At 51.0% G+C, this 25139-nt stretch overlaps 1 protein-coding gene across 1 annotated transcript in view; it reads left to right on the top strand.

Moving 5' to 3' along the window:
• The window catches only part of LOC144766785 (dynein axonemal intermediate chain 4-like), a 335338-nt gene extending 310432 nt beyond the window's left edge, over positions 1 to 24906 (top strand). Inside the window, exons 11-12 of the mRNA XM_078650516.1 lie at positions 22688 to 22834; positions 23660 to 24906. Of these exons, the coding sequence (XP_078506642.1) occupies positions 22688 to 22819 (132 nt within the window). The 3' untranslated portion in view covers positions 22820 to 22834; positions 23660 to 24906. The remainder of the gene's footprint in view (positions 1 to 22687; positions 22835 to 23659) is intronic.
• The last annotated feature ends 233 nt before the right edge of the window (positions 24907 to 25139 follow it).

Raw genomic sequence — 25139 nt, 5'->3', positions numbered from 1 at the left:
GAACGTGGGACACAAATGGGAGCGGCAATTGGAGTAGAACCTCCAAATATTTGGTTTCCATTTTGGGCCTTCCCTGATCCTGCAGAAACCAGTTCTGGGTTGGATAACTGGTTCAATCTCTCCAATATTTTATTTAATTTGCTCATGAGTGGGTGAAGAAGTTATTTAAGTTTGTTCCAATTTCTGGCATAAAACAACTTCTTGTGGTGTCATAAGTGCACTAAATACAGTTTCAGAATCTATGCCTTGTTGAGGGGTTAATGATCCATCAGTACCTCAATGTCTAATGGTGCAACCAAGTGTGATCCGAGGCAGAAATCCAGTACACATTCATGACTGCACAGCAGACAGCAGAAAACAGGTTGTACACAGTGAGGCCATACAGGCCTGAACGATAAGAACCAATTCTCATTCAGTTTTCGGAGCCAAAGTGTGCCGAATCAGTGTATCATGCACTCATGCCATTGCAGAACAGGCAGTGCTGTATCCATTCCGTTTTGAACTGGGCCATCCATTGCGGAGCAGAAAAATTAAAATAAGAATTCCCGCCACAAGTAACAGGCGAAGTGGAAGACCTTTAAAAACACTTCGCAGCACAGCGTGTATGCATGTTGGAATTACTCCGAAAACCATCTGAAAGATGCTAAGCAATCAAGAGCCAAAACATTTTGTAAAGTGTGCTACTCCCTTTGTATCGGACATATTAAAGATACAGTGAACCAGCTCCCCAAAATGTAGTGGGAAGTTAGTATGAAGTAGCATCTGTATTTTGGAAGAAGACCTCACAACCTGGATATCAAATGTCTCTTTGGTGGATGTTAAGGCCACATCCGTTTGAAAAAGCATGGCATTCATTTTGCTCAGAGAATCAAAGTGTATGTTGCAAACATTTATCGAAGGCCGCAGCTCTGCCTCCCTAACTGTGCGGGCAGGTAGAAACAGTACTTGTCTGCAACAAGTTACTATGGAATTAACAGTCACCAGATGAGCGATGTCTAGTTTCATCCCACAGCAGCCTTGATCGTTTAACACCTAATAAATCCCATTAGAGAGTGGCTTAAAGACTGGGCGAATCACGGCAGTCGGAGAACCCTTCAGGTAACAGGACAAGTTTGCAACCAATGCATTAAAAGCTAAGTGAAGCAACATGGCCTTGCATATTAAGGACCCCCTCAAAGCATTCTCACAGTCGGAACCACTGGGAAAAAATTCAGTGTCCCCATTCCTGCATCGAAACTTGAAAGGTAATTCCCAGTATACATGCACAAATCCTTCCCCTAGCGCTTCATATCTACCTACCTGGTGATGTTGTAGACAATATTGGAAATGGAATGTCGTGACTGGTAGGGTAATGTATCCGTGGATTATCAAATACGTGGATGGTGTCTCAGTAAAGGTGAACGATAATCATTCTAGTTTTTCAATGTACAACATGGTAACTTTGCATCCCTCTGTGACATCGATATCTGTCTTTCAGTTAGATCGTATGCAGAAAACAGATTGGTAGTGTTAATATAACGCCGCGGCACGTGGCCAGAATGTAAAGTTTGAAGTATCCAGCTTAGTAAGAAAATGGACCGAAGTTGCACAATGAATATATCCTAGAGGATAACGTGGTCATGCCATTGTCAACCACTGCCAAAGCCTTTTCTAAATGAATGATATCAATTTTCCATAGCCTCGCAGCAGCTTCCTGTTTAGAAACTTTCTATAGTTCTTTGTATACAGCATACAAGAAGTGCTTTTAATGTGGATTCCGGGGACCTAACAAAAAAAATTCCTGAGATTCAGGTCATCAGACTGAAGGGACAAGTGTTGTTTCATCTGAGACAGTGTTGAGGTATTTAGCCAGTCAAGCCATAACTTCCCAACACCATATGATGTCACCACCTGAGTGTTCAGATTGCACATATCGTTGACCAGGTCTATTGATCTTAAACCCTTTGGTGCTACCCCGGAATCTGTACTGACATCGATTAGTGTCTAAAGGCCAAACCAACCATACTTTCCAATTGGGGTCTGAAGAATTGTACGAGCTGTTACGTAGCATGGCATCTAGTGTATCCTCACTATAGCGTGTAAAGTGCTGCCAATTTTCAAAATGTGCAAATGTTGGAATTCGCAATGTGTTCAAATCTTTCATGTCGGCTATTCCACAGTTTTGTTCAGGAAAATCATTTGGTGTGGTGTTAGGCATGCTCTAAACAAGGCCTCAGTTCCCTGAACCTGCCAAACTTTTGTCCCCCCCAAAGAGACTTTGTATCTAGTGTGTCTTTCCAAAAGTCAAAACCCTGTACAGACAGTTGGGAAAGAAAAGAAGCAGAATATATCAGCTTGGTGTTTGTTACCATATTTACTTAGCAGGTGCAAGCCAGTAGAAATATGAAGCAGGGTCTCATGTGTCAAAACCAGAAAAATAGCCAAACACTTGTGCAAATGACTTTGAACTACCTGTTGGTGGTGTTGGGCATGTTACCACTGGGTGTAATTATATAAATGGTATTTGGGATACTTGCTTTATGCAAAAAGTGGTGACCATAATATTGATGTCAGAACATTTCACCATAATTTGAGATACCATCATACAATTCAACAGAAACAAATGCATTTGATTGCTCTAGATCTTCTAGCAAATTATGCACTGAATCAATGTCCCAATCATCAGAAATAGCACTAGGGGTAATGATATAATTTAAAGAAATCTTAAACAATTACGGGATTTGCAAACGTTCAGTAGGACCATACACATGATAAGCTACGCTGTCCCATACTATTCCTTCTGGAATTGGAACCACAGTAATGTTCACCAGGGACAGATCTATTTGTTCATGCTGCGATGATGCATGTGGTTTCAATACCAGGTCCACAAGGTTTACTGCATTGCTTTCTGGGAGATAATGTTCATTCAGAAGTAAGAAAAAGACAGTCACTAAACCAATCCTGAGGACCAGAAATAGTAATCTAATTGTAGTCCAAAGGTGTAACCAGTAAGTACCGAATTATGTCTTTTTCAGCCAAAGATAGAGAGCACAACCTTGTAGCTTAAAAGGGACAGGCGGCTGTAGTGGAGTCCCAGGATCAGTTAAATCCGATAAGAAGTCGTCTTAGTCCACAACGTAGGCAGACGCCGTTCGCCTGTTTTTGGCAGCTTAGCAGGTTTGTTAGAACTGGGAGATGATTCAATCTGTGGCGAATCGACATAGATCTTATTGTCGTCTCATTGTTGAATTGAAATGTGTGTTTCTGTACAAATTGACTGTACAGTGGTTGTTGTTGCAACAGGGAGAAGAAATACTTAATTGTTGTTTACTATTTCTCATTGGAGAGAGGTGTCTTCTTTAGTTATCAAAGCTTCCATCTGAACCTCCTGAGTGGTGGCGAGAGGAAGAGTGGTGGCTACCCAGGAGTCCATGTGGTCTATTGTTCAGAATCAGACACTAATGGGTCGATCAGGATGGCGGACGGAAGAGCCACCGCGGCCCTGGAGTAGGCGGAAAAAGCCTTTTCCGTGTCCGCCTGCCGCGGATACTCCGTCCGCCATATCAGGATAGGAAAACGTGTCAAATTTCCGTCCGCGACGGAAAAACACGCTCCGCCGGCCAACTACACACGACCACGCGGCGGACGGAACACATCCAAACGCTCCGCCGTACGCACTGACGTCGAAGACCGTCCCCCAAATCAAGATGGCGGAAAACACACATAAAACCGCTGCGGAAAAACAACCTGTCTTAACACGGCGGAATCCCCACAGCGAACATAGGTGACACAGCCGAGATACCCACCGCAAGCTGACCACCACCATGGACCCGGCGCTACACGCTTTCCCGATGCTCTTCGCGATCCACCACGTCCTAGTCATGGCCTACTATGGACGACGACGCAGGTAAGGTACAAACCATTGGCTGTCTGGAGGGGAATACCAGCAAGGGACGTGACGTAGCGAGGGGGAGTGTCATGTTACCGAAACCACTGATGAGAAGCATATACGAATACACATTAGCAGTACGCAAGCAGGAATGACAACGACAGACCACGAGACTTGATAGACTACCTTTATTGTCAAATAATAGGGGTCAAATCACAGTGTATGCGTGAACATGGGCAAAGTGGGCACCAGAGCAGGTACAACATAGCAGGTAACGAGAGGGCAGCATGCAGTATCAGAGCATCAACAGGGCATTGTGCATTACAGAGCAGGTACATCAGAGGCAGGTAACGAGAGGGCAGTATCAGAGCATCAACAGGGCATTGTGCATTACAGAGCAGGTACATCAGAGGCAGGTAACGAGAGGGCAGCATGCAGTATCAGAGCATCAACAGGGCATTGTGCATTACAGAGCAGGTACATCAGAGGCAGGTAACGAGAGGGCAGTATCAGAGCATCAACAGGGCATTGTGCATTACAGAGCAGGTACATCAGAGGCAGGTAACGAGAGGGCAGCATGCAGTATCAGAGCATCAACAGGGCATTGTGCATTACAGAGCAGGTACATCAGAGGCAGGTAACGAGAGGGCAGTATCAGAGCATCAACAGGGCATTGCAGAGTACAGAGCAGGTACATCATAGGCAGCACGTGAGAGGGGCTAAGTGCATCAACAGTCCATTGCACAGAACAGGTTGATAAAAGGCAGCACATGAGAGTGCAGAATGCAGCATCAGAGCATCAACAGGGCATTGTAGAGTACAGAGCAGGTACATCATAGGCAGCACGTGAGAGGGGCTAAGTGCATCAACAGTCCATTGCACAGAACAGGTTGATAAAAGGCAGCACATGAGAGTGCAGAATGCAGCATCAGAGCATCAACAGGGCATTGTAGAGTACAGAGCAGGTACATCATAGGCAGCACGTGAGAGGGGCTAAGTGCATCAACAGTCCATTGCACAGAACAGATCCATCAGAGGCAGCACGTGAGAGGGGCAGTATGCAGTATCAGAGCAACAACAGGGCATTGTGCAGTACAGAGCAGGTACATCATAGGCAGCACGTGAGAGGGGCAAAGTGCATCAACAGTCCATTGCACAGAACAGGCCCATCATAGGCAGCACGTGAGAGGGGCTAAGTGCATCAACAGTCCATTGCACAGAACAGGCCCATCAGAGGCAGCACGTGAGAGGGGCTAAGTGCATCAACAGTCCATTGCACAGAACAGGCCCATCAGAGGCAGCACGTGAGAGGGGCAGTATGCAGTATCAGAGCATCAACAGGGCATTGTGCATTACAGAGCAGGTACATCAGAGGCAGGTAACGAGAGGGCAGCATGCAGTATCAGAGCATCAACAGGGCATTGTGCATTACAGAGCAGGTACATCAGAGGCAGGTAACGAGAGGGCAGCATGCAGTATCAGAGCATCAACAGGGCATTGTGCATTACAGAGCAGGTACATCAGAGGCAGGTAACGAGAGGGCAGGTTGCAGTATCAGAGCATCAACAGGGCATTGTAGAGTACAGAGCAGGTACATCAGAGGCAGCACAACTACGTGTCCCTACCAACCCGTCACAGGGACCACAAGAGTGCCACGCAGTTCTCAATGGACACACCATGTGAATTAACATTTGAGTGAAGTGTACAGCACGTCACATCACAGAATCAGGGGGGACTGCGTGAACTACCTGCCTCGGACACACTGGCAGCACCAGCAACAGGAGTGTGAGACACAGCCACAGCCCGAGTGACACACACATGGGCCACGGACCCAGACACACTGGCAGCACCAGCAACAGGAGTGTGAGACACAGCCACAGCCCGAGTGACACACACATGGGCCACGGACCCAGACACACTGGCAGCACCAGCAACAGGAGTGTGAGACACAGCCACAGATGTAGTCACTGACACGTGAGCCACTGACCCAGACAGACTGCCAGCACCAGAAACAGGAGTGTGCAACACAGCCACAGATCTTCTAACTGACACGTGAGCCATAGACCCAGATACACTGCCAGGACCTGCAACAGGAGAGGGCACAACTGACACTGTGCCACCATCTGATACATGAGAGTCAACTGCACCGGCGCCACTGGGACAACTGAAATGATGAGCCACAGGGCTGTATGGGCCACGAGGCAGGGTGGGCCTGGGAGCTGGGGATAGCTCACCTAGAGCCAAATCGGGGTTTGCAGGTGTCAATGGTGTGTGTCTGCGTTTCTTAGGGAGGTGTGAGTGCACCCTGGACAGGACAGGACTGCCAAGTGGTGGGGACTCCAAAGAATCACCACCCAGTATAGGTGGAGCAACTGCTGCCGGGGATCTGGTTTCGGGGGACGTGCTGGAGCCTGCTTGTCGTTTGCTCTGTGCCTGCCGCCTGGACTCGGAATGATGTGTAATGGGGGATGCAACAACAGGGGACACCCTCCTCTGCTTCTGACTGGCCTGGATGGGAGTGGAGGTATGGGGGGACTCCGCCGCGGAGACATCAGTTTGGCGTTTAGTAGAAAACATCAGCCTCAGTGCAGCCAGGGGTGAAGTATGCCTGTCCTTGATTGCGCCATTGTCCATGCTAGATGCCTTGTCCGTAGGATGTGCCTTATCCTTAGGTGGAGTGTTGTCTCTGGATGTAGCCTGTGCCCTGCTCGCCGCCCTGTTCCTGCCAGCAGACTTGTCGTCTGTGGTGCACCTGCCTCCAGCAGACACCTGCTCCCTGTGTGTGTCGCTGCCCTTGGGAGTGTTCCTATCCACTGCTGTGGGTCTGCTCTTGGGAGTCTCCCTGCTCTTAGTAGGTGCCTTAGTCTTCTCACTGTCCTTGGGAGTGTTCCTATCCACTGCTGTGGGCCTGCTCTTGGGGGTCTCCCTGCTCTTAGTAGGTGCCTTAGTCTTCTCACTGTCCTTGGGAGTGTTCCTATCCACTGATGTGGGCCTGCTCTTGGGAGTCTCCCTGCTCTTAGTAGGTGCCTTAGTCTTCTCACTGTCCTTGGGAGTGTTCCTATCCACTGCTGTGGGCCTGCTCTTGGGGGTCTCCCTGCTCTCAGTAGGTGCCTTAGTCTTCTCACTGTCCTTGGGAGTGTTCCTATCCACTGATGTGGGCCTGCTCTTGGGAGTCTGCCTGCTCTTAGTAGGTGCCTTAGTCTTCTCACTGTCCTTGGGAGTGTCCCTTACCTCTGCTGTGGGCCTGCTCTTGGGAGTCTCCCTGCTCTCAGTAGGTGCCTTAGTCTTCTCACTGTCCTTGGGAGTGTCCCTTACCTCTGCTGTGGGCCTGCTCTTGGGAGTCTCCCTGCTCTCAGTAGGTGCCTTTGTCTTCTGACTGGCCTTGTCCAAGGAACAGTCCATGGACATGTGAGTATCCCTTGCCTTCGGAGTACCTTTCGTGTTGAATGCCTGTGTAGCTCCGGAAGGCATGTCCCCCAACAACACTTGTGGATCCTGTGTGTGTACTCCAGTGCATCTGACGTCGTCTACGTGAACAGATTTAGCTGATCTAGGGGATGGGGTCTGTGCCCTGCGTGCCCTGACGTGCTGTCTGACGCTGCTTCTAGTGCAATAACCTGTATTTGAGTCCTGCTCTGAATAATCACTACCCCCTGAGACATCCAGCGGTGTAGATGGGGAAACAGAAGTAGCACCCTGTTCATTCGACTGTACTATTGCAGACGACACACTGCTTGCCAATGACTGCACTGTCCTGTGTAGACCTGCAAGATCGCCATGCATCCCTTCCATGAATGCCACCACCTGCCCCAACTTCCTATCATGATCCTGGAAAGCATTTGTCATATTGGTCTGACCCACACACAGCTGTCGCAGCAGATCAACGGCCTCAGCACACAGTGCATTTTGGCTCACCGTGGCAGGGGCAGCGGTGCCTGCACCGAACGCCACTCTGCTCCCCCTACTCCTCCGGCCACGAACAGTACATGGTGCAGTTGGCGGAAGTGTGGGCCCTGTGTGCTGTCTTCCGACAGAAGGTGATGAGTGCCCACTCCCAGTCTGTGACAACAGTGCAGGCTCACCAAGAGTGTCCGACGAGGAGGACGATGGTGTCTCCACATGCGAGTCCTCAGGGACGGTCCTGTCCCCCTCTCCGGCGCTGGCCTCCTCCGTGTCAGTCTGCGTGTGTGCGAAGTCTGAGCCGGACTCATTTCCTCGGCTACTCTCCACCGTCTGTGGCTGAGTGTCCTCTGTCAAAGCTGAAATGCACAGAAAAGATGTGTGAGTCATGGGCACACTCACGTACAGAAGGAACAGGATAGCCAAATCACATAGCAGACAAAGGTTCATGAGCCCTCAGCCTGCACATGGCCCACCCCTACCAGTCATCCTCACATTTTCTGCCATGGGGACATGGACCACTAGGGGATGTGCTTTAACACTCAACTACTAAGCAAGTGGCGTGTCAACATGGCGGACCTGGATGTCAAATGAGTACCACCCAATGGGACCAAAATGCCATCACAGGCATACATACGCAACACGGAACTCAATAGTGTGTCTGTGCACCAATACATGCATAGCACTCACAAGTTTCCTACACAGACAGTATGCTCACCGCTAGTTTGCTGTTGATCGGCACTCAGACTTTCGGCCAGTTCAGGATGCGTCACTGCAATGATACGGTGCATGAGAGGGGTCATGGAGCGTCGGGCCAGACGGGGCGTCCTTGGAATCAGGCCCAGTGTTACTTCCGCTACATTCTTGCTCAGCCTGGAAATGTCGTCCCAGCGTTTGTGGCAGTGTGTATGTCGTCTGTTGCACACCCCCAATGCCCGTACTTCCCGTGCTCTGGTCCTCCACAGGTCCTTGCGAAGGTGCAGCTTGACCTACCATGATGGGAGACAAAAGGGTTTAAGTCAGTGGACAGGTGGCCTGTCACACACATAGGGGCAAGACGTTACTGTCAGCAGCCATGCACAATCAGGAACATATGTCTAGCCCACACTACACAGCTAAGATATAAATAGGCCTGATCATTTGGCCCCCTCATGCACACCAACATGTCCCACACTGCACTTACCACCCGTCCCGGTGCGCCGTAGAGGCGTCCATAGTTGCGGAGTACACCGTCCACGAGGACATCAAGCTCCGCGGCGGTGAAGGGTCGAGACCGGATCTCTTTGCCTCTCGACATGGCAAGATCACGGAGTATGGCACTAGAGCAGCAGTCGGTGGTCAGCTCAGCAGCAGCAGCAGCAGGTCGAGGTGATGGTCACAGGCAGCAGTCGGTGGTCAGCTCAGCAGCAGCAGCAGCAGGTCGAGGTGATGGTCACAGGCAGCAGTCGGTGGTCAGCTCAGCAGCAGCAGCAGCAGGTCGAGGTGATGGTCACAGGCAGCAGTCGGTGGTCAGCTCAGCAGCAGCAGCAGCAGGTCGAGGTGATGGTCACAGGCAGCAGTCGGTGGTCAGCTCAGCAGCAGCAGCAGGTCGAGGTGATGGTCACAGGCAGCACTGGTCCCCAGGGTAGGAAGTTTCATGTTGGCCAAGACACATATATAGGGCCCTCAGCACGTGTCAGTGGCATACGTCGCCAGCAATTGGTCAGCCCTGGAAGCGTGATCGTGAAATGGGCCAATGACTGGCCCTGTTGTTGCGGTGCACAGCTTCCGCTACTTGCGATTGGCCGTATGCGGCCAGCGTCCCTCTTCCCATTGGCTGCATGTGCAGGGACCGTGACGGGCACACATCGGCAACCGCACGTGCAAGCTTCAGGCACGGATGCTTCAGTTGCAACAATGTACTATCACTGGCGCCTCCATGGCGGTGCACGTACACAGCGGGGGAGGTGCAGGCCTATACACCCTGCAGATGTACTCAATGGACATGCCAGTTCATGACCCCCCTTACAGTCACCTTGCATCATCCACCGTACACCGGCCGGAGCGGCCGGCCCATGAACATCCGCCGTGCCCGGCCATGAACACAACCGCCATGGCCGGGCACGGCGGTTGTTCATGGCCGGGCACGGCCATGGCGGTTGTGTTCATGGCCGGGCACGGCGGTTGTTCATGGCCGGGCACGGCCATGGCGGTTGTGTTCATGGCCGGGCACGGCGGTTGTTCATGGCCGGGCACGGCCATGGCGGTTGTGTTCATGGCCGGGCACGGCGGTTGTTCATGGCCGGGCACGGCCATGGCGGTTGTGTTCATGGCCGGGCACGGCGGTTGTTCATGGCCGGGCACGGCCATGGCGGTTGTGTTCATGGCCGGGCACGGCCATGGCGGTTGTGTTCATGGCCGGGCACGGCGGTTGTTCATGGCCGGGCACGGCCATGGCGGTTGTGTTCATGGCCGGGCACGGCGGTTGTTCATGGGCCGGCCGCTCCGGCCGGTGTACGGTGGATGATGCAAGGTGACTGTAAGGGGGGTCATGAACTGGCATGTCCATTGAGTACATCTGCAGGGTGTATAGGCCTGCACCTCCCCCGCTGTGTACGTGCCCCGCCATGGAGGCGCCAGTGATAGTACATTGTTGCAACTGAAGCATCCGTGCCTGAAGCTTGCACGTGCGGTTGCCGATGTGTGCCCGTCACGGTCCCTGCACATGCAGCCAATGGGAAGAGGGACGCAGGCCGCATTCTGCCTTTGGGAAGTAGCGGAAGTTGAGCACCGCCATGGCGGCGCCAAATATGTGATCTTGTCAGACGCTGCACCGTGATGTGTTGTGTGCAGTTGCGTCATGAGGGATGTGAGCGTGATTGTGAAAGGTCATATGTCATACAATATAGCATGTGTGTCCATACAATGGACATCGGTCGGCACACAATGGCCAACAGATGTGCATTCGTACGTGTTGACGTCGGGTTTGACCCTACAGACGTTGTTACATCTTCACAACTACACAGTACATCACGGCTGTGTGGCCAATTCATGCATCTGTTGTCGGTTTATTGTTGTGTCGAGGTGACTACAGTGGTGGTGGTACACATGCATTCCGTGTATGTGATTTATACGTTCTGTCACCATGCATGTCATTACCGTATGCACATCATCATTGGTGGTGGCATTTGTGCTTGATGACATGGCGTGTGTAAACTTATCGTTTGTGTGCATGCAGTTGCATGAGTGTCTGTGATGTGTCTACGATACATTAGGGTGACGACTGGAGTTATGTCAGTAAGGTACACATGTGATGGAGTTGTACACGTATGCGTCGTTTGTACGTTGACCTAAGTTACATCTCTCTCCCACACAGGAGGGCTCCAAATGTGCATCGCCCATACACTCAGCTGGAGGATATGGTAGACGAGGAGGTGATTCGGAAATTCAGGCTGGATCGACGTCGGTTGCTGGAGCTTGTGGCTCAATTGGCTCCTCATCTGCAGCCACGTAGAACGTATCCTGGCTCGTTTACACCCACTGCAAAGGTCATGGCGGTACTACATTTCTTCGCTACTGGCACATTTCAGTATACAGTTGGAGGTGCCGGGGGTATGTCACAGGCAATGTTCAGCACGGTTCTTCGGGATGTGTTAACAGCTATGATGCTGTACAAGGATGAGTACATACATTTCCCACGTCCGGAAGAGTTGCCAGCTGTCAAAGCTGGTTTCTATGCACTGGGCCACATACCTCACGTTGTGGGCTCAATTGATGGCACGCACATCGCGCTCATTCCACCACGGGCACGCGAACAAGTGTTCAGGAATCGCAAACACTTTCATTCGCTGAACGTGCAGGTGGTGTGCCTGGCGAGCAACATCATCTCCCATGTGTGTGCAAGATTTCCTGGATCCGCACATGACGCCCACATCATGCGAACCAGCAATGTCCCACGACTCATGGCAAATCTGCCACCCGGTCAAGCGTGGCTTGTTGGTGAGTGTGCAGTGGGGACTCTTGTGATCTCTGTGTTGCATGGGGTACCCACCATATCTTGTTCTGATGTTTGTCTCTGTCATCCCCCTACATAGGCGACTCGGCTTACCCAAACCGGCCCTGGCTCCTCAGTCCCCTACGTAATCCGAGGACGGCGGGTGAAATGCGGTACAATGAGGCACATGGAAGGACACGGAGAGTCATCGAACGTACCTTTGGACTGCTGAAGTCTAGGTTTCGGTGCCTCGATAAGACCGGAGGGGCACTGCCTTACTCACCAGGAAAAGTATGCAAGATCGTGATTGCCTGCTGCATGCTCCACAACCTGGCAGTACGCAATGACATTGAACTGCTGTTGGACCCTGAAGACGAAGGAGTTCCTCGGCCTCCCATCCCACCCATGTCGACTGATGAGGATAGTGGTGAGGAGGAAGGTGTGGACCAGAGGCGCCAGCTCATTGATCGCTACTTCCCTTGAATGTGAGTATCTACCTCTAGTGGCGGTTGACAATGCCTCATGTATGTTTTCTGGTGTTGTGTGGATATGGGGTTATTCAGCTGGGTGTGGTTTGTGATGGTTGCACATGTGTGTCTTCATGTCTTTGGACATAGGAGTGTCCATGATGTGTGTGCTCCCATCCCATGCTTGTGTGATGGTTGTCGTTTGTGTAATGTTGCTGTGCATTGTGTTGTGATGTGTGTGAAACTCTTTACTGACGTGTGTTTGCTGTCTCTGGTTTTCTCTAGGTCACTCCCGCAGCGCCATGATCATGTGCGACTATGATCCCTGTACCTGTTTACGTCTGTATCTGATGGCAATCATGTGAATAAACATGGAGGCAAAACATCATTGTGTGAGTAAATGCAATTTATTGACAGGTTGTGCTTTTGTGCTGGTGAATATTTACAAGTAAGTGGGAGGGAGGGAGTTGGAGTTGTAGGTAATGGCAGATGAAATGTCCGTGCTGACACCACATTGGGGGGTGTCAGGCTAGTCCAGCAGACCAGTGGCAATGATTGTCTATGTGGGACAGGATGGTTTGCAGGGTGAATGTCTGGCACAGGCAGTGGCATTGTCAAGGTCGTCCCCTCTTGGAGCGTGTGCCTGGCGCTCCAACACTGCTCTCAGCAACTTCCTGCCTCGGCCGCCCCCTCCGTCTCGGAGGTGGTACAGAGGCAGCTGGGAGGGCAGGTTGGTGATGGGCCACATCCGTCGCCAGGGGCTCAGGTGGTGGTGGCGGCGGTGGAGGCGGAGGCGGAGGTGACGGGGGAGGCGGAGGTGACGGTGGCGGTGGCGCTGACACACATGGTGGAGGGGGGGGGGGGTTGTTCCGGGCAACCCATTCCCTCCACATCGTTGCCTGCTGGCCCATGATCACCAACATCTGGCCAAGGATGCCAGAGATCTCGCGCAGGCTGTTGGTGTTGTCCACTGAGTCCTCGTGAACACGATCAGCGTTTGCCTGGGACCGGTCGTATGAGGCCTGGCACCTGGCAAGAGCTTGTAGGGACTGTGCCACTGGCTCGGGTAGCTGTCCCTCCTCTGACCGGCGGTGTGTGGGTCGCCTGATTGGCAGTTGTCCCGTTGCCTGTGTTTGTGGCCCACTCACCCTGCTTGTGTGTGGGGCCGTTGGACCAGCGTTGCGCGCTGGGTCATGCTGGGTGGCACCGGCAGGAGTCGTGGTGCTGGTGGTAGTGGTGGTAGTGGTGGTACTGGTGGTACTGGTGGTACTGGTGGTGGTGGGGACTGTGCAGATCACAGAGACGGGTGCCGCGGGAGTCACACATGCGACGTTGGTCGGTCCCGGGAGTCCCTGTGAGCCAGATGGCCCTGGCTGCGTGCTTGGTCCCGCTCCATCCTCCGCCCCGGAGCTGCCTGTGTCGTCGTCGGCAGAGAGTCCTGTAGGTGTGGGAGGCGAGGCTGGCGGCCGGGTACTGCTTTCCCCAGTCAGTTGACGATCACCTGAGGGACAAGATCGAGCAGGTCAGTAATGTGGACAGTACATGGTTAAATTGATTTGTAGACATTTCTGTTTCCTGTCGCACACACCCCACCCTCCACCACCACCGCCACCCTCCCCGTGCACATGGGGGCCTGTTGGGAGTTGTAGTTTGGGCCTCTCACACACCCCACCCTCCACCACCGCCACCCTCCCCGTGCACATGGGGGCCTGTTGGGAGTTGTAGTTTGGGCCTCTCACACACCCCACCCTCCACCACCGCCACCCTCCCCGTGCACATGGGGGCCTGTTGGGAGTTGTAGTTTGGGCCTCTCACACACCCCACCCTCCACCACCGCCACCCTCCCCGTGCACATGGGGGCCTGTTGGGAGTTGTAGTTTGGGCCTCTCACACACCCCACCCTCTACCACCGCCACCCTCCCCGTGCACATGGGGGCCTGTTGGGAGTTGTAGTTTGGGCCTCTCACACACCCCACCCTCCACCACCGCCACCCTCCCCGTGCACATGGGGGCCTGTTGGGAGTTGTAGTTTGGGCCTCTCACACACCCCACCCTCCACCACCACCGCCACCCTCCCCGTGCACATGGGGGCCTGTTGGGAGTTGTAGTTTGGGCCTCTCACACACCCCACCCTCCACCACCGCCACCCTCCCCGTGCACATGGGGGCCTGTTGGGAGTTGTAGTTTGGGCCTCTCACACACCCCACCCTCCACCACCGCCACCCTCCCCGTGCACATGGGGGCCTGTTGGGAGTTGTAGTTTGGGCCTCTCACACACCCCACCCTCTACCACCGCCACCCTCCCCGTGCACATGGGGGCCTGTTGGGAGTTGTAGTTTGGGCCTCTCACACACCCCACCCTCCACCACCGCCACCCTCCCCGTGCACATGGGGGCCTGTTGGGAGTTGTAGTTTGGGCCTCTCACACACCCCACCCTCCACCACCGCCACCCTCCCCGTGCACATGGGGGCCTGTTGGGAGTTGTAGTTTGGGCCTCTCACACACCCCACCCTCCACCACCGCCACCCTCCCCGTGCACATGGGGGCCTGTTGGGAGTTGTAGTTTGGGCCTCTCACACACCCCACCCTCCACCACCGCCACCCTCCCCGTGCACATGGGGGCCTGTTGGGAGTTGTAGTTTGGGCCTCTCACACACCCCACCCTCCACCACCGCCACCCTCCCCGTGCACATGGGGGCCTGTTGGGAGTTGTAGTTTGGGCCTCTCACACACCCCACCCTCCACCACCACCGCCACCCTCCCCGTGCACATGGGGGCCTGTTGGGAGTTGTAGTTTGGGCCTCTCACACACCCCACCCTCCACCACCACCGCCACCCTCCCCGTGCACATGGGGGCCTGTTGGGAGTTGTAGTTTGGGCCTCTCACACACCCCACCCTCCACCACCGCCACCCTCCCCGTGAACATGGGGGCCTGTTGGGAGCCATGGACATGTTAGTGTGTTGGTGTCCAACGTGCATGGGTTGGGGCGTGGGGGATGTTTATTCTCAGTTGTGTGAGCCTGACCATGTCGTGCTGATCGTGGTGCTTGGTTTGTACTCACCAGTCTCTTCTCCTTCGTCAAGGCCGTCTAGGCTCTCTGGGTGTAGTATCACCAGCACCTTCTCCTCCCAATCGGTGTAGGGTATGGGCTCCGGGGGTGTGCCACCGCCAGTAAGATTGGCTCTGGCGTGGTTTTTCGCTCGGATGCCCTTGACCCTGGTCTTAAGGTCATGCCACCGCCTCTGAATGTCGTGCTTGGTCCTCGGCACAGTCCCCGACGCATTCACACGAGTGACGATCCTGTCCCACATGTGGTTCTTTTGCGCCACGGTCGTCTGCTGGACTTGGGCCCCGAAGATGTTGGGCTCCACACGGATAATTTCATCTACCATTACCCGCAACTCTGTCTCCGTGAATTTGGGGTTCTTTTTGGGTGCCATGGTGTGTGGTGCTCAGTGTGTGAGTTGAGTGAGTTGGGAGGTGCAGGTGTGTGGTGTGTGATGTGTAGGATTTGTGTGGTGGGTGTTTGTGTGGTAGGGTGGTGGGTGGGTGTCTTCTATGTGATTTTATGTGAGTTAGCAGTGTCTCGAATGGCCCTCTTGCTGGCAGCAATGCTGTGGTGCAAGGGATTGTGGTTGTGTGGGGGTGTCTTTTTATAGTCGTGTCTCGATGGTTGTTGGCAGTCAGGTGGTAGGTGGGCGTGTTGACTTGTGTGCATTATTGGATAATTGGGACGTGTCATGGTGGATTGTGCTGGGGGGGGGGGGCCTTGTCAATGTTCGTATGTTTGCTTAGGACTTGCGGTGCACTTTCATACATTTGTTAGGCGCTAGGGATGTTGTGCGTGTTGGCCTTCCGCCCTGATGCTGTGGTTCTCGTTGCATTGTTTCCGCCGCGGACGTGGATGGCTGTGAGTTCCGTTGTACGGGCGGATTTATCCTAATTGCGGCCACGGAGTATTCTCAGGGATGGCGGTACATGTTTTATTTTCCGCGGTCATTTCCGTCCGCGGCAGTGGTTGTTCATTGGACTCCGTCCGCCGCGGACGGACTTGGTTGTGTTCCGTCCACCGCGGACGGTGTTGGTTGTGTTCCGTCCGCCGCGGTCGGAGTTTCGTGACATGAATATCCTAATCCCAACCGCGGTTTCTCCGCGGCGCAGCCGGGAGTAAAATTTCCCCCACCATGGCGGACAGTACCCATTTCCGTCCGCCATCCTAATCGGCCCCTAAATGTGGTTTGATCGATCAATGGAGACAAACCTTTTGTCTCGTCGACCGGCAAGGGGCGAAAGAAGTACTGTTATGGTACCTTCGACAGCCAGGACTGGTAAAGGCGCTCCTTATGACAGCCCAAACTCTTTTTTGTCCACAATTTTCTTCCTGACTAGATCTTCAATTTTTAGGGCCCAACTAGGTCGTGCCAGGAGAGCCTTCACCACTTCCCTAATGGTGGTGCTTTTTACTTGGACGTTGTTTTGGTCGTCCCAGAATTCATTTAGTTACTGTAAAACAGCCAAATGTTCATTGATGCCAAACGGTGTGTCTGCCGCCACTGTGCCGACTTTATTGAGGTCTGACTCCGGACAGGATTTCATATGGGGTCCGACCACCCAGGGATATTCTTGGCATATTGTTAAGTGCCCTCCAGACCCCATATAGGTAGGTAATGGACCCAATTGTGACCTGAGCCTGGTACCCTTGCTATTAAAGACTTCTTTAAGTCACAGTTTTTCCTCAGGATGATAGGTGGATGACTACTGCAAGGCCACAGCCAAACATTTCATGGTCTCTATTTAAACCTGAGAGCTAAACACCAGACCCTGTTCAGAATGTAGTCTGCCAATGGTGCATGTCCCAATTAAGACTCACAAGTCTTTGATAACAGTTCGGGTGTCAGCCGACTGCTGTGACCATACTCACCGGGATCTAGAGCATGAATCCACTGCCTCCAAGATATACTTGTAAGCCCCAACAGATTGTAAGGGGCCACAGTGGTCCAAATAAATACAAGCGATAGGCTTGTTCGAAATAAGAGGTGTCTGTAGTGGACATGCTAAGCTGGACCCCTTCATCTGCTGGCATGTGTCACATTTGAGGACAAAGGGCATATGTATCATATAACCAATTTGCGATTCCCAAAATGCTATTTTTAGCTAATTGCATTTTGAGAATTGCAAATCGCGATGTAAATAAAAAGTCACAAACATTTAGCAATTTCTAAAAAAATTGCAGAATATACTGCAAATCTCGTTTTTACGATTCCTTATTTGCGAAATTCGCAAAGAAATCGCAAATTCAGGTGCAGCTTGATGACATCACACGCAGGAAATTGGAGTGAACAGCTGCACCTGATTGCCTGAGGCAGAGTCAGAGGCTGTGAAGAGAGGCAGAGGAGTGAGGAGTGAACACAGCATTCACGGCCAGCTACAATGGAGTCACAGGACAAACAAAAGGACAAGGAGGGTGCAGGGAGAAAGAGAAAACACAAGTTTTCTGAAAGGGAGCAGGAGGTACTGATTGAGGAGATGGTGTGCATCCATGAACTCCTATTTGGCAAAAAGGCACTCGGTGTACCTGAGTCCAGAAAGAGGAAGATCTGGCTGGATATACAGGAGAAAGTCAATACTGTCGGTGTGACCCAGCGCACGATCGAGGAGTTAAGGAAGCAATGGTATGATATGCGCCAAAGGTCCAAGGAGAAGGTGGCAGCCAGGCTAGCGGAGGCCAATAAGGCCGGGGGTGGAACATCAACTGCAACCGACTCAACACCCCATGAGGAGTTGGTGGAGTCCACCCTCCTGCCTGAGAGCGTCAGTGGTGTGGCTGACATAGACAGCTCCGACCCTGCAAACACCAGCCAAGGTAAGATGCATGCCAAATGCTGCCGTACACATCACCATCCCATTCACACAATCAGGAATGCACCAAACACAAACTACACATGTCACTCCGGTCCACTTCTTCCAGCACACACAGCAATGCATCATGGAAAACGTAATCAGATGCATAACAGTGGGACAATGAGACACAGCAATGTAAACCCAGTATGTGAATACCTGTAAAGGGAAAAAAACGATAGATAGCAGTTAACCAATACAAATTGAGAAAAGTTTATTGAGTGAGAAATGCAGACAATGTCACAAAATCAAAATACCCCTTTCCACCCACAGCACAAGCTAGGACACAGGAGGACAGTGCAGAAGCCGAGGAGGCAGAACATATGGAGGAGCAGGCAGGGCAGGGGGACTCCGACAATACCACAGGCACCACTCCTGTCCCACGGAGAAAACGCACCATTGTGCCACCACTGGAGATTGACACACAGTCCACAGGGGAGGGTGATGCACAGGCAGAGTCAGGGCAGCTTGTGACAGGTGCCGGAACAGCACACACCCCAACATAGGGAGCTAGGAGCACCAGCTTTGCCACAGATGAAGAGGCCACAGTGTTTGCTGGACTTGAGGGTAGCATGCTGCAGATACAGCGCCTGCAACATAAATCAATGAGATCTATCAACCGGCAGCTGTCCACAAAGAACAAAAGCCTATGCTACATGGGGGAGGGCATCATGGACATGGCAGGTGCCATATGTGAACTGTGTGCAACATTAAAGAGGGACCAGGCAGCCAGGCACAGGATGAGCCAACGTTCCGACAGCCGTCCGTAGGGTTTCTATCCTTCTAAGACGCAATTTTCCCTTTGTACCTTCCCACATCACCAGAGACCCTGAAAGGCATTTTGTAGCCATCTCCGGATCCTTAGGTGAAGAAACTCTTAATGTCCTCTCTGCCTACGTTCCACACGCCACCCATTCACAGACCCTATACTGCATAGGTAACACACTTGTCTCCAAGGATGACAATAGTAGGAGGGGGTTTCAACACGGTCATGCAACCGGCACTGGACGTCACAGGGACTCCTTCTCTCACACGCACCTCCCATGCCAAAATACTTACAGCCTGGGCTGCAGCTATGGGTCTATGTGACGTATGGTGAACATGGAACCCAGGGGTGACCCATTACACTCACACTTCAGCCGCGCAACACTGTCACTCTCGCATAAAATTGGTGTTTACGCCTACCCCTGAGTGCGGCAAACTCAGGGACATAGATATCCTCCCCTGGGGTATCTCAACTCATTCCCCTTTGTTTCTAACCATGGGTAGTCCATACACTGCTCCTCGTCCGATGTGGAGAATGAACTCATGGTTCCTCCAGGACCACAAATTCAAAGAGACCCTCAAAGCTGACTTTGAGCAGTACTTCCTCACGAACCAAGCCTCCGTCTCCTCACCGGGTACCCTATGGGAGGCGAGTAAAGCCACGATCCGTGGGCACTCTAAGAGTCACCTCAAAGCCCAACGAGTAGCCAGGGATAGCAGACTCACTCTCCAGGAAACCCAAGCGGTCCAGCTGGAAAGAAATGCCGGCGCCACATCTTATGACTCACAGCTGCATCAGCTGGCCTTGGTGAGGGACTAGATCAGACAGATCTCACTGGACGCGGCAAAGCTTCTGTGGAGGTCCTCAGTAGCCTCAGTCTACGGATGGGGTGATAAGAAAGGGAAACTATTAAAGAGGCTAACATCCTAACCCATAGCGTCTCGTATCATTCCAGAAATTCAAGACTCGACCGGGCATAATCACCGCTTTCCCCGGCGATAGCCCAATCCTTCGCAGACTACTACTCCGCACTATATATACTCCACCCAGAATCCTCATTGGAGGAACTGATCACCCTAGAGGACATCCACCTTCCTGCTCTGTCTGCAGCTGAGTCTGAGGGACTGGAAGGTCCGATCACATGTGAGGATATACAGGGAGCCATTTCACTAGTTGCAGCCGGCAAGACCCCAGGCCCTGACGGCTATCCACAGGAATATTACTCCGCCTTCAGAGACGTACTCACCCCTGGCCTGGCCGCTCTATATGATGAAGCCTTAGAAAAAGGCTCCTAACCTCTGAAGATGGATATGGCCACTATAGTTCTTATCCCCAAATGTGTGCAGACCACCGCCCCATCGCCTTGATTAACACGGAGGTCAAAATCTTTGCCACAGTCCTAGCTCAACGCCTCAAACCGTACCTGGACAAACTGGTTCCCCCTGACCAATGCGGGTTCATGCCGGTATTGGGTACTAGGCACTGCCTGCGGCGTCTCCACGTGGCTCTGGCTAACCATCAGGTACTAACCCCCTAGCTTGCGCTTCTCCTAGTAGATTTTGAGCAAGCCTTTGATTCGGTTGACTGGGGTTACCTTGGGGATGGTCTGTGGGTCCTTGGCCCCAAGTTTCGTCATATGGTACGTGTCCTGTACTCTAAACCAACTGCGCGGGTCCAAGTCGATGGTGTACTCTCCAACATTTTCCCGATAGGCAGAAGGACAATGCAAGGGTGCCCCCTTTTGCCCCTCCTCTTCGACCTAGCCATGGAGCCCCTGGCCAACTTCGTTTGTTCTAATAATCGAGTTCATGGCTGGCGGTGGGGAGGTTCCCATGTCCACAAAATCTCGCTGTATGCAGATGAGGTCTTGCTGTTTCTCACAGACCCAGTCCGATCTGGTCCCCATTGCTTGCATATCTTTCACCCCTTGGAGCAGATCTCTGGCCTACATCGGAACTTGGCCAAGTCAACATTGGCTCCCCTGCACCTCTCCAGGGATTGCTTCGACTGGCACTCCACCATCCGTATCAGGCGGCAGTCCTTTAAGTACCTAGGAATATGGGTCGCTCTATTACCTAACCTGGCTTGGGCCCTCAAAGTGACCCCCTTACTCACTGAAACCAAGCAGGACCTTCTGAAATGGCAAAAGCTACCACTTAATCCACCAGGGGGGATAGCTCTATTCAAAATGATGATCCTCTCCCGGTTCCTTTACATTATTCAAAACATACCGCACCACATCCCCCGAGCCTGGTTCCGAGGCATAGACAGTCTAATCATAAAATACCTCTGGAACAGTCGATGAACCCATATGGCACTCCGGTACTGCCAGATTCCACCTTTTGATGGAGGTATGGGAATAACAAACCTCTTCTTGTACTGTTTGGCAACCTGCCTCCTGGTGGTCCATGATTGGTTCAATGGGGAGTGGTCTGACCAGGCCTATAGAACTGAACTCTACGACCTGGGCCTCTCCCATGTACCAGCTTTATTATATGGATCCCCCATCCCCAGGAACCTTCCCACGGTGATCCTTGCAGTCTTCTTGGCCAGGCGCGCATCCCTACAATACACTCAATGGCAAAACAAGCTGACCCAACAAACACCACTTTGGCAGGGTACATGGCTGCCGGAGGTTGAGGGCTTAACTGGCTTTCGAAACTGGGACCTCATTGGCATCTCGCAACTTGGAGACATATGGGTCAGTGATCATATTCGTTCCTTTGCCGACCTGCAAGCTAGATATGCACTTCATCCATCCCAGTTCTACAGATATTTGCAGATCCGTCCTGTCTTAGACACACATATACAATCCGGCTCTTCACTGCCAGAACATAGCCCCCTTGAGGCCCAGGTCATGATGGGTAATCTCGGGAGAGGCGGAGTCTCCCGCGAATATCGTTCCATAACGAACAAAGGTCCCACTTCTCTTGACTGGCTGAAGCTTAGGTGGGAGGCGTAGTTGGGTCCTTTGGAGGATGAGGACTGGAGGGATGCTCTGAGAGCGCCTAAAACCATAACTGTTTAGGCCAAGCTTCGCCTGGTCCAGCTCTGTTACCTGCGCACCTCCTACCTCACTTCCAGGCGCCTACACAGAGCAGGCCTTATTCCGAATCCGACATGTTCGAGGTGCTGTTCAGACCCTGCAGACTTCTTTCACATAGTATGGACATGCTCACACATTACTCCCTACTGGGCCGCTTTAGAAGCGGAACTCACAGAGATATTGGGTTGGGAAGTTCCACATAACCCCCTGAACATATTACTGGGCATCACTGATGGATTGGATGGGTCCAGGGCAGACAAGGCATTCCTGGGTACGCTCTGATGGGGCCAAGCATGGCATCGCAGCTGCGTGGAAGAATCTATAGCTAAATGGCATTGAGATGTAGATTGGCGCTCCACACAGGAACGCTCGTAATACGAAGCCTGGGGTTGCCCTGCAAAACATTGGAGAATCTGGGGCAAATGGCTGGGAATATTAGACTAAGTGTTTCCCCTACGTCTGTGGGTCCAGTTCGTTATGCTCTCTGGAGTTAGAGAAACAATAACGTACCTTGTTATACCTGTACTGTGTGCCGAAATCCACGTTATGATGCTGTCTACAATGCTGTACTGTTTACCTTCATTTTTCTCACTTCTTTGTAAAATCAATAAAATTGATCATAAAAAAAGATACTGCAGGGCTGGAGGGACATTGCAGAGTTTATGATTGATTTTAATGGAGTGTCCCACGAAGGAGAACTATGATTACTGTTTGGGTCTGTATTGTATCATTTCTTATTGTGATAAATTAATTTTTATCCTGACAGAGTACGGGCTGCCTGTTGGACCTGCCTGGGGGAGTCTACAGCACAGATGTTACGTCAGTAGGACCTTATGGCCCCCTCATTGCTGTCACCTCCCGCTCCAGTGTATACCTGTTGCAGAGGCCTAACAAGTGATTTGCTATTTGAATGGTGAGATATCCTCTACTGTCATTTGCATTAGTGATGCTGCCCTCCCAAGGGTTGACTTGCTTGTGCTTCGGATTAGACTCAGAACCAACCATTGGTATAGTGAGTGTCACTTCACCCATTAAGCCAATATAATATCTGCTTCTGCCCTGTGCACTATGGAACTGTCTCAGAATGTTGCATGCATCATTTGCCTGTCTCTCCAGAGTTTGTAAGTAAGATTTTACTCAGGGAATCATTTTGCTTTAGGTCCACCGAATCATTAAAGTTGTATGGGTTCTATCAATTACACTTCCCTTGATCACAGAATGCTTGCCAGTAGTGGAAGTGTTCTAGTATAATAGTGGTGGATTGCTTGCCAGTAGTGGAAGTTCTCTGATATAATAGTGATGGATTACTCGCTAGTAGTGGACGACTTCTGGCATAATAGTGGTACATCACTATATCTGTCCATTCTTGGAATCAGCAAAAATAATTATTTGATAGGCCTTATTTAAAGGTCTTGGTTACAGTGAACAGGGAAATATTTCAAGAAGACATCTAACGTGTTGTGGTGTTTGCATGTACTCCTAAGGTATACTGAAGTCTGCATATGTAATTGTATTGATTAGCTCTTATGTACAGGAGCAGTGAGCATACATATAGAAACAGTGAGGAGACATCTTACAGTTTTGTAACAGCACCAAGAAGACCTCCAGAATTAGCAATATGCATGACTTCTGGGTGCAGGGGTAAATGTTTCCCATCTATGCTCTGCATTTATCACATCATTTTTTGTTGTTCTTTTTGTGACTTGCACTCATGTTCTTCCTCATGTTCTTCCTATAGAAAGTGAAACCTTTGGCAGAAAGAAGATTTCCATGTTTATGGTGGCTCCTATGAAAAGAATGCTCCTGGTGGGTTCCCAGACGCACTCATCGCTGCTCAGAAACAAATGGAGCATGGTTTTGAAGTTTAATTGGCATTGAAGTTAATGGTTTTTAATTGCCAATGAAGTGGTTTGGGTCTCAGAAAAGAAAGTTTAAGTGCCAAGTGTTGAATTTAATAAAGTTGCTCATGAAAACATTGAAGTGGAGCGTGGCTAAACTTCACAATCAAGGATTCTCCTTCTAAAATCAAAGACTCATCTTCTAAAATCAAGGACAATTTTTACAGAATCTATGGTTTGTTAAACAAGATAAGGATTTGAAGTAAATCATTTGGCAGAAATTAAGCCGACATGGGCCACTTAGGAGACCTTATTTATAAACTTTCCTTTTTGATTTTTTTTTAATATATTGACATAGACAGAACACAATCTGTATCCCAGTCTATATATACTTATAAAAGTTAAAACCAGCAGGTTTGATTTACTCCCATGCTGTCAATACGTTTCAAAGTCACTGACTATGTGAATTGACAGCATGGAGTGTAAAAACACCAAGGGATGCCATAATATTTAGTCTGGCACTGTAACCAGTCCACTATGAACTTACCTTTCCTCCAAGAAGGAGACATGCTCCAAATGTGGGTTTGTAAATGAGCGTCGATTTAGAACTATATGATTTACCGAAATGTGGAATCTTTCAATTTTTTGTCTGTTTTACATCATAGTTGTGAAATAATGGCTCAGCAGTTACACAGGATTAACTAGTGCATTATTGACAAATAAATACATTTTTAAAATACCTTTTTACCCTGAGGAGCGCATTGGTGGGACAGAGGCTAAAGTGTAACAAAACAAGTAGTAAACTGGTGGGGAGGCAGTGGAGGATGTGAAGTGGTGGTGGGGCCGTGGAGGATGCTGGGAGCGAGACAAAGCTGGGCGATGCACATACAGCCAAATTGCTTCCTAAGATCCTAAAAGCCTAGCCACCAATTTCTGTGCAGCTTTGAGGTTTCGGCCTCACCCGTATTTCAGCTGGGGATGGGTGGGCCACGTTTGCAGATGCAGTGTGTGAGCCAAAGTAACAGAGCAGGGCTCCATTTTTATTTTATTATCCCATTTCTTCATCCAGCATAATGTAACACAGTGCTAAATGATTTGTTAAACTTTAACAGGGTCAAATCAAATAAATCAAATCAAATCAAATAAAGCTTTATTCGATTTTCAAGAAATCATAAAAGCGTGCAAATGCAATTTATACAGACAATTTAAGAGCAATTTTCACATGAACAAAGTTACAAAAGTAGATAAAACATTTCTCCAAGGGTTAAAATCTACAGCAGTAATATGAGCAAATAGCCTCATTTTACCCTGATCGGTCAATGTTGACACGTGTTAGTTAACTCATCGTATTTCTAAATTTCAGCACTGACATTAAAAAGC

Source organism: Lissotriton helveticus, chromosome 7 (assembly GCF_964261635.1).
Source record: "Lissotriton helveticus chromosome 7, aLisHel1.1, whole genome shotgun sequence".
Lineage (NCBI taxonomy): Eukaryota > Metazoa > Chordata > Amphibia > Caudata > Salamandridae > Lissotriton > Lissotriton helveticus.
Note: the sequence above shows the minus strand (reverse complement) of the source record. Positions and strands in the feature narration are given on the sequence as shown.